We start from the raw sequence: 10,351 nt of genomic DNA, 5'->3' as shown, positions 1-10,351 counted from the left end.
GGTATGACAAACAGCCAAATCTGCTGTGGAGTATGGCATGGTTTCCATAAAGATGCTGAAGAATGCTAGAATACTCACCCGGACACCACGGCAGCATTTCTGTAAGAAAAAGTGGTGTAGCGAATAGTTGCGGTAGTGTGTTTCTATCGGATAATCATTAGCATAAAAACTAGTGTTTGGGGCAAGTGCAGACACAGCAAAGGAAAGGAAAACAATCCGTGTGGCTTAGTCTGATAATCCTCTGAAAGTAAATGGGCCCTGCTCCAATCGACATAGTATAGGAGAAAAAGTGAAATCATTGCACTTCCCAGATAGCTGCCAAAGGCCAGGGAGTGTCCTTGTAAGTCTCAGGATAGTGGTAATTCCTGTTTGATATATGGCTCTTATTCTGCTCATTCAGTCTCTCATATAGTCTTATTTACTCAGCACCAAAAAAAAAAAAAAACCCCACAAGCCTGCTTTAGTTAATGAAGCTCAGTTTCACCTCGCTCGCCCTGCTGTGATAGTCCAGTTCCCAACCTTACCTGCGCTGCCCTTTAGAGGAGCTACACGGTGACGTTGCTTTTACCATTTTGAAGGCCTTAACGCCTGCTGTTCCCTCGTTAGGTTTGGATGGTCAGACCCCAAACTGGGAATACGGGGGAACACGCTCAAACGCTACCTTTCTTCCCAGGGTGCCACTTTGCTTGGAACCGAGCTTCTTTTAGCAATGCCGCTGCATTCTGTTCTAGTTTTCCAGAGCTGCCTAATCTCCTTCCAGGTTCTTAATGATGTATTCAGTAATAGGATTGTCAGTATTAATTTGGAACAATAATGCCAACTGCTTGCTTGGTGGCTATTGGCAGAGGGGTGACCTTGCAGGCCAGCTACGCAGCGCTGGGAGTGCTTTGATCTGATCTGTGCAGAGCCAGAGCGGTCCCCTCCAACGGGAGGAGCTGGCGAATTCCCACTCCGTGGGATGCTGGTTCTTCCCCGAAGAGCACCGAGGGCAGCATGGCAGTGGCTTTTGATGCAATCCTCGCTCGGGTCAAGGATGTCTGTAAAAGAAACGGTTTGCTCATTCTCTCGGTGCTCTCGGTCACGGTGGGCTGTCTTCTTGGATTCTTCCTGAGGACGAGGCGGCTCTCTCAGCAGGTACGTGTGGGGTGACAGAGTGTGTCGCTGCAGAGAAAATACCGTGCTTATGTAACTAAAGGCATTAGCAACTTGAGGAACTTCAGGATGGACTTTTCAAGATTAAAAGCATGTACGTGTATTTGTTAAATTTTTTTACAGTAGTCTACCCTGTTCCTTTGAGTCCTTTCACACATTTTCAAACCATATATACTGCAAAGTCAAATGGTTCCAGTTTTTAAGGTACCTAGTAAGTCTCACATAACCACTTTATAGTGTTGCAAGTTGGATAATGATACTGGGTGTTTAAACTGGATGAAATGTAGCATGTAATAGATATCTTTAGAATATTGCCTATTTAAAACTGGCAGCACAAGATATTCCATCAGATCTTACATTAGTTCAAAACATGTATGTCTTAACAAAACACTGGGAATAATTTTAACCTTCAGATATACAGAAGTACAAATGTTTGTATTACACCAATAGTATTTCATATTAATCGATTTGGGATTTCCTGTCCTTATAGACTACGTTGTTAAAGTCACTTGGGGGTTTCTCCTCTAGCATACTCCAACTAATCTCTTTGCAGGTGCTCGTTTCTTACTGCTGTATTAGTCTAACAGACTAGACAGACTTGGCAGCACGCATTGCTGAATGCATTTTCTCAGCAGAAAATATACATCTCAATTAAAAAATATATAGCACTAAGTAAATGTGATAACTAAAACCATTCTGTGTTCTACTACCACTAACCTCAGTCTGAAATTCTTTTGTGTCCAAGCTGTAGGTTCATACACATCTGGCAAAACACGCAAAATGCAGAAGGAAGGGATTATACGGAGGAACCTCGTAACAGTAGTCTTCAGGAGATGGCATATTTCATTTTTTCCTGCTTTTGCAAAGGGATGAACAATGCAGTTTGTTGAATTACAACGCATTATGTAATCTAATTCATTTTAAAGCAATCTTTTAAAGCCTACCATCTTTGCCACCTGGTGTACCAGAGTTGGAAATTTCACAAATATTATCTGATCATATCACTTGACCTACAGCTGTTGCAGAACACATGAAGACAGATATTCTTTATCTTAAAACAATAAATATCTCTCCATATATTTGTAGGAAATCAGTTACTTCCAGTTCCCTGGTGAATTACTGATGAGGATGCTGAAAATGTTGATTCTCCCGCTGGTTGTCTCAAGGTAAGAGAGGACAATGATTGTTCCAATAACTTTTGAAGTTCCCTAAATACGGCATATCGTGACCACTATTTTGATTTTAAGATTTTAAGTTAATGTCCAAGTGCCAAGACCACTACTAACAGCTGCACAGTCATAGCTATAAGAGAGCTTTAAATTTTTTTTAATCACTGGGAACATTTTGCCACAGTACCTCATACAGATAGTAGCTGCTTAAAGGCAAGGTTTTTTAATTGATGTTTTCTTCTTTCTTTTTAATGGGAGAACTTTTTCCTTGAAGCTAACTGAAAGTTAAAGGTATGGAATCAATAACCCACCATACCAAAAAAGCTTCCCTTAAATCAAAATAATTGAAATAATACACCATGCAAGTAAGATGAAATGGCACCATTAGCTTATAATCTTCTGCAGTATTTTGAGAGATTTGCTGCATTATGATGAATATAGGGGGAGGGGGGATGTGTCCATTAGTGAACTAATATATGTCTGACTTCAGCTGGAATGTAAGCACATTGAAAATCAGACTCATAAATCACTTTAAAAAATGTAATACATTACATTTAAAATATTCTTGAAATAGTATTTCTGTCTTTTTCCAGGAATTCATGAAATACGCTTTTCAATAACTGGTGTGAGGGGTATATGTTGTTTTTCTTACAGTGTCTCTATTTCACTTTAAATAACACTGTGAAGTAAAAACAGCTTCAGCAAAATGGGAGAACTTTTGGTTTTGGCAGAAAGTAACTGGAAGTAAGAATAGACTTTTTAAAGTAGGTGTGAATCTTTGACAGCAGTACTAGCTAGTACTAGCTAGGTGGCTCAAATAAGACCTTCAGCAAGGCATACTAAAATAAATTAGGCAAGTCGTAAGGAAGAACTGGGTTCTCAAACAATTTTTTATTTGTTTTTTTCCACTGGGGTATATTTGAGAGGGAAGAAGTAACTGTAAGGGAAACTAGATGAGTTAACATCTATTTGACTGTTGGAATTGAGTTATGTAAGCTTACATTGGATGCCTTTACCTCCAGTGCACCAGTCAATATAGGCAAATGTGCAATACAATGCAGTATGTAGAGGGCAACACAGCTAATATGTGCTGCAGTGAACACTATGGAAATAATACTAAAGAAAATAAGCTGTTAGTATACCTTTCATACTTGTGTATTATATATGTTACAGACTTTTCCACACACAAATATTAATAGCAGATCACTCATATATACTAAATACATACTGGTAATCTGCAACATTTGCCACAGGTTTCCCCCTGCGTATTTTGGTGATTCCTTATTACGTTAAAGGCAGAACAGCACCACTTTCATTCGTGGCAGAATGAATGGTCTAGATCTTGATTCTGTTCCATGCAGCTAGAGAAAGTCAAGACAACATATACAGAGATGTTTTTGAGATGTCAAAGCAGAGTTTTCCAAGGAAAATGAGAATCTCACATGAGGAAGTGATGTAGTAAAGAGAGAAAAGGGTTTGAGCTAAGTCACATGTCCTTCCCTAAAATTTACAGTTCTTTCAATCCCCACTTTTTATTAGAGATGCCAGGAGGAGAAGCAGCACCCTGGTGAAGAGCTGCTCTGACATAGCCTGTAGTAGCTATAGGTTATCTATGGATGTGTCAGGAACGAATCTCTGGGTCATACTATTAGAAAGGATGAACTCCACCCTCTGAGGAAGAGTGAGAAGGAACTTAGTGAAGCAATCTTCAAAGGGATTAGCTGTCCTTGCAAGACAGGGTGAGTCTGTCTCCCTATACAGCAGACTAATCATTGCTTGCTATTGCCTGCTGAAATTTCTATTGTTTTTGCAAACAAAAGATATTCCAGATGTAAATACATTCCCATACAGAGCCTTTTTTTCTTTTTTAAGAACAAGCACAAGGTTTTCTACATATACAGTTCCTAAAATCAGTAAATGAAGGCTCTATATTTTAACAGTCTACTTACACATTTAAACTAAATTTCTTCTTGGAATTGGAATATTCTCAGCCTGCCCTGTGGGAGTACTATCACTTAATTTATATTATAAATTACTCTGTGTTCTTGTTTACAAAAGCCAGGGATACAGCATCCTGAAAAAAACTCTAATCTTATGCCCTAGATGAAGTTAGTGCAAGTTTTTCCTTTAACAAGTACAAAATTATCTGTAAAGAAAAAGGAGGGTGAGAGGAAAGGAGGATTAAGCGAGGCATTCAATCCAAAATACCCTATCTCCAAGTCCAGAGTTTATCCTGAAGGACTGCAGCAGGAGTAAAAGGTGGCTGAGAAGACTGATAATAGGCTAGAAAATCTTTCATTTATGAGTCACTAGCACAAATCCAGCCTTAAACAGAGGTGGCTGAAAATTATACTATCCCTCTTTTGACTGGATGGTTATATAGTTAGATAGTAAATAGGAATTGTGCATGTTGTCTCCATTAGGAAGGAGAAAGTAATGATGTAGTCAGGTATCTTTGACTGAATTATGTTTATTTATGTTTATGTTTATTTAAAAAGTTCATTGCCTTCAAGGACAAATTAGTCAAACGCCAGGAGATTTCCTTGTAGTAGCTTCCTTGTCTTATGTAATTCAATCACAGTACCCAGAAGTGCTGTATCGCAAATTTTACTCATCTGCTCAATGCTTCCAGTGATCCTGTCTCTGCTCCTGATGTCTTCTGTCACCTGTGGTCTTACCTTTTCTTTTCCCACTGGCAGAAAAGTCTTGAAAAAGCAACCACCAGTAAAACTAACCTGCCAGTTTGAGCCTTACATGAGCCTTACATGAGGTTTTGGTGGTGACAAGGACCTTCATTAAGGATAGAGGCTGATATTGTGTCAGTTATCCGGTTATCTAAGCAAGCTTCATAACATCATACAGCGACTCTGGAAGAAGTACATTGCTTGCCCCAGTCCTCTACCTGAGCTTTAGCCTTGTTTGTAACTGTTACTATCCGCTGTGTGTCTTGTGTATATAGTCTGCTGTTCTCAGTGGCGACAACAGGTACCCATAAAACAAAGGACGCCACTTCTACTAGCAACTCGGTAGAGAATCTCAGCAAAGAGGTGAAAGGCTCAACCCAAGAAAGTTCTGGGATGCTGCTCATCACTCTTTCTCCATTATCTTGCATCTACCCCTGCACAGCAGCAGAGGTTCTACCAATGTGGTAGAAAATGTCCCCATCCAGATCACTTAGGACACTTCTATAAGATACAAGAGAAGTAATTTTAACTTCTTCAGATTTAGGCAAGTATGGAGCCCGCAGTGTAAGTCAGTTCTCTGACCAGGGGGTTCATACCACTGCTATGACCCTGAAAGAAAGTGCCCATCACCGTCAATTGTGAGAATCCCTAAAACACTGACATTTGCAACACGCTCGGGGATTCCAGTTGGCAGGCCTTATAGCTCATACGACACCTCAGTTCCACATGAACACTGTTTATTTTCCTTTGCCTCAAGGATTGAAAAGACACAAAAAAATCTCACTCTTCTGGTAGTTCCAGGTCAGGATGGTGAATGTACTAGCAGAAAAGTGGGATAAAGCTTAAACTGACAGTATCTTTCACTTTCCTTAATGTGTGCATGTGTGTGTTTGTGTGTCCACACATGCACATGCAAAATAAATATTTTTAAAGAGAAATGTTAGGGCTCCTAAAAGGAGAGACCATACCAGCCAGACACTGCACCAAAAGGAAGCTACTCTAAGGGTCTTCCCTAAATTTATTATTCTGTATAGTATCAAGGAAATTGAGAAAAAGATTCGCATCACAAGATGAATGGAAACAATGCTTAAATATTAAAATTCTTAAGTTAAAAAAATGAAATTAAGACTCTTCTGGAACCACAGTCTGAGTACATTGAAATTAGAAAATAATGCACAATGGGCAAGTTACTGCAAAATCATTTTTCTGAGGCAGTTTAAAGGGAAGAAGATGAGGAATAGAATCATGAAATAGTTTGTATTTCAGAGGAAATGGCTCTTCCTCTCTGAGACTGTTGGCCTAATTTTTTAGTTGCCAGCATTGTCATGAAGCAAGACTGAGCCCTGTATATGCTCAGAATTAAATAAGATCATATGTGTCTATTTAAGTTTACTACTCATGATGTGAAAACATTAGAAAGAAAGGTCCAGACTTTTCGAGAAATACATGCTATGTTTGAGAATATATTGTAGAATGTGAATAAGATATGGTAAGAAATAGTCTGACAGAGTTTGTAATCTGTCCTAGGAATACTCACTAGGGGAATGTTCCAAGGTCAAATTTTAGACCCTACTGTTACCAGATATACAGTGCTTATTATGTGTATACACATAGAGTACTATTTTTAAACCTGGGAATGAGAGCATTAAGAAATCCCAGAGAGAGCAGGAGCCAAATCTGAATTCCCATGTATGCACAGACTCTGCCTGAGTTTGTACAGCAGTTGGACAAGGGGATCCCCTCAACAAGTCTGAAAGATCTGCTGCAGAAGAGCTAAAGTTCCCTGACTTCTACTCTTTGGGGCCGAGGCCTTGATCCTCATTTGATGACTACTGCGGTGCAGATAATGATAAATATAGTTTCTCCATTATATTCAAAATACTTCAGCAGATAACTTAATTTTTCAAGTAAGCACACACAAACTTGGCAGTGACAGAAGTGCCTCTTCTTTCAGTGCATTCTTCACTGAATCCTCTGATATATTTAAAAAAGCATGGATCCAGGTACTCGGATGTGCTGGTCTGCATCTGCTGATCAGCTGGTCCAAAGTACTCAGATTTATTAAGTCTCATTTCTTTCCATCTAAGTGATTTCCCGGCATGTGTAGGCACAGTGCTGTATTACACTCTTTAGCCAGGAGATGGCTCTGTCTAGAAGGCTAAGGAAATACAAACGGTTACAGAAGTGTTCATAGTCATTCAAGTACAGTATGGACTTCTGCACTTGGGAGGCCATGCTGGGCATTTTCTAACAGTGTTACCCTCCCAGCAAATAAGAAAATCTCTACTCTCTTTGAGTATACTTAGTTATAACCTTTATTTTGTCAGATGTATCCCTCACCTGCAGCTAAAGCTGTCAAGACAAACCGATTGTCTGGAGTATCTGAGCTACTCTTTAATGTCTCAAATGCTAAGCACTTGAAACAATTAAATGTAATGTTAATGTCTTTGTGTTCCACACTAAGCAAAAAAGCTGGGAGAGAAACAAACACTCAAGTTTCCCATCAATATCGTCTCATGTTTGCTAAAGATAATACAAACACTCTGGCCAAGTATTCCCTATGCCAGCAGTGATAATACACAAGGCCTGACTTGAATGTAGGCCAGGTGTGCTGGCAGTTAGTGCACAGTAACTCATGTGCTGTCAGCTCGCTTTGGAGCGTCTTTGTCCTTGGACCTTTTCCCTTCCTTGTGATTTTCACCTCATGTTACCAGTTTCATACTGAGCTAATTCCAGTGGACCAGAACTTTGATTTTTAATAAGCATAACTGCGTTGAGTAAAGAAGTATTTGAGGAGGCTGTTAGTGAAACCTGGTTTTCTACAGCTTCCTATTTTGTTGTGACTGACGTTTTGAAGCAACAATGACTGAAAAATTTACCATGCTGAGGCATTTATAATGCTTCTTTTTGGCATGGATTCTTTCTAGCAGGCAGAGAGCTTACACTGTGGCATTTACCTGAGAACGGAAATTCGAGTCTCCTTGTCTGTTCAAAATGCACATGTGCCAACGACTCTATAGGAGACAAAGTCTGGCTTCACAGCATGCATGCCACAGAGCTCTCTGTGCATGCAGAGTACATCAGATTCATCAGACTTTCTGCGTCTTTGAAGATGAATTGCAAAACATGTATGCTGCAGATCTGTAAGGCAAGCTGAGGAGGAAACGGGGCTTGCAGCCCATGGGTTCTGGCGTCAAGATAGTAATGGAAGCACACAATGGTTTCTGTCCTGTATTCGGCCATATAGTTTCACAGACCTTGCAGGAACTTAATTCTCTTCTTCTAAGACATACATCCCCTCTATTATCATTTGACAGAAAAATGAATTAAGATGTTATTAGCAAGGGTGTACATAGACACACACACACACACAAAGCCTGACTGCATCAGCCATGTTTCTTCAGAAAAGCTAGCTAACACCAGAGTTACAGATCACACCAGCCGAAAATTTGACCTATTCAGTTCTCTGTATTTATTTCAGATGTCTTTCTGTTTTCTACTAGTAGAAAACTGGGTCCCTTACTTCAACACCCTCTTGTTTATGTGATTAAGTTTTTTATCTGGTGATAAATATATGGCCCAGTTTTCCAAGACTATTATTAATAGTGAGCAGTGAGACTACTTGTGGGAAAGAATTGTCAGAACAGAATTTAACTATTTAGCTGCCTTAGATTTGCTTTGAACATGCTTGTAACCCCAATGAATATTGCTTTTAGAGAGAGCAGTTTGCTTCATTTAACCTTAGAACTAATTATAAGGGCTTTTTTAAAATTCACAAATAGCAGTTTTCTAGATATTTAAGAAATGTGCAACTGAGATTTGATCCTTTTCCATGTACAGAATATATTAAAAAAAAATTATTTCCTCAACTGCTTTAACCAGGATTTTGATAAATTATAAAGCTCATTCCTCCAGGTATACTATGCCTGATACAAACAAACGTAGGCTAATAAAATTTAATATTTATTTCAGGGTTTGTTTGGGGTTAGGAATAAAATATTGATACTGGTGGGTCTTTGTTGGCAGAATCAAATGTGATATGCTAAATATAAGAACTGCCCTCCTTTAAGGGGATTCCTGTCTATAATACCATCAGTTCTGTAATCCCTTATCCTTCTGCTCGGATTCCTGGCTGGGTCATTCTTACTCATGCTGTTAAAACTTAGTATTTAATTAGGAAACTACTCCATTAAAGTACTTTTTTTCCCTGTATAATGTTTTTTTCTCAGCTCTCTTTATTTGGGGAAAGCGCTGGCATTTTAACATCCCACTAATGAAAAATATTGCTCTTTCTTTGTCTTTCTGTTTTATGGGGATTCTGTTGTTCAGCTCTACTGTGCTATATCAAAATCTGCCTTTCAGGACTCATTAATTAAATTTGAAGAGTTGATAACTGTATAAACTCTGTAAAAGGATGTTATAGTACACTAGGTGCAAGCAGATGTGGACACACTTATCCCATGAACCAAGCCTGGCAGAAATGTGCCAGCTCCAGGCTGGAAGCTGCATTAGTGTGGCTTTGAGCCCAAGCTCATATGTGAAGGGCTAATGTGGCTACGTGGCTTCTAGACCAGTCTTGGCAGCTCAGAGCAAAGGCAGATTGAGCTCATGTCTGTCTGCAGTCATCTGTGCAGACGTGCCCTAAATAACTTCGCAGAACAGCATATTCTTTGAGAGTTTAGGGTTTGGTTAAAAAGATATTGTGAGATAGACCATTAGCTTGGGTAAATTCTGTCACGCACTGCTTTGCTTGATGTCAGCTGTGGATGAAACTGATAACACACCACAAACTGGAGAGTATTTGTCTGTTTTACTTTATGAGCTTACAGTTCTCTAGGGATGAAAAATTTGACCCAAACAGTCTGAGGCTGGTACTGAAATTTGCAATTTAAATCTTCTACCATGAATATAAATCAGTGCCTAATATGGTCACTAAAATATCTATTCAGAATGGAAATACAAATCTCTAAAAGGCTGTGCAATTTGTCTTTTTTTTATTTATGATTAAATTTAAACCAAGAGACCAATCAAAATTCATTCACTCAATAATCCTGGTTTTGCACGAATGGCAGTATGGGCAGTGCTACTGCTTTTAATCCATTCCTGGTGCTGAGAGATTGCTTTCTACATTGTCTTGACAAATTCACATAATTTGAATGAAGATTGACCGGGAAAGGGTAGATAACATAGCCTCTGCTCAGTTTTGGCCTGAGTCTTTTCTGCTATGTATAAGTTAAACTCTTCCCTCTAGTCATTACTTGCTAAGTACCAATCGCTGCTCTTATGCTTACACGAGCTGCCAAACTGGGGTATAATCAAGTGCAATCATTTAAGTACTGTATTACC

General features: G+C 39.1%; 1 protein-coding gene across 1 annotated transcript in view; it reads left to right on the top strand.

The window, feature by feature from the left end:
* The first annotated feature begins 2,203 nt into the window (after window positions 1-2,203).
* SLC1A7 (solute carrier family 1 member 7) overlaps window positions 2,204-10,351 on the top strand; it is a 58,578-nt gene continuing 50,430 nt past the window's right edge. Inside the window, exon 1 of the mRNA XM_009683260.2 lies at window positions 2,204-2,318. Within this exon, the coding sequence (XP_009681555.2) occupies window positions 2,275-2,318 (44 nt within the window). The 5' untranslated portion in view covers window positions 2,204-2,274. The remainder of the gene's footprint in view (window positions 2,319-10,351) is intronic.

Source organism: Struthio camelus, chromosome 8 (genome assembly GCF_040807025.1).
Source record: "Struthio camelus isolate bStrCam1 chromosome 8, bStrCam1.hap1, whole genome shotgun sequence".
NCBI classification, from domain to species: Eukaryota; Metazoa; Chordata; class Aves; order Struthioniformes; family Struthionidae; genus Struthio; species Struthio camelus.
This window is presented reverse-complemented; position numbering and strand designations above follow the sequence as displayed.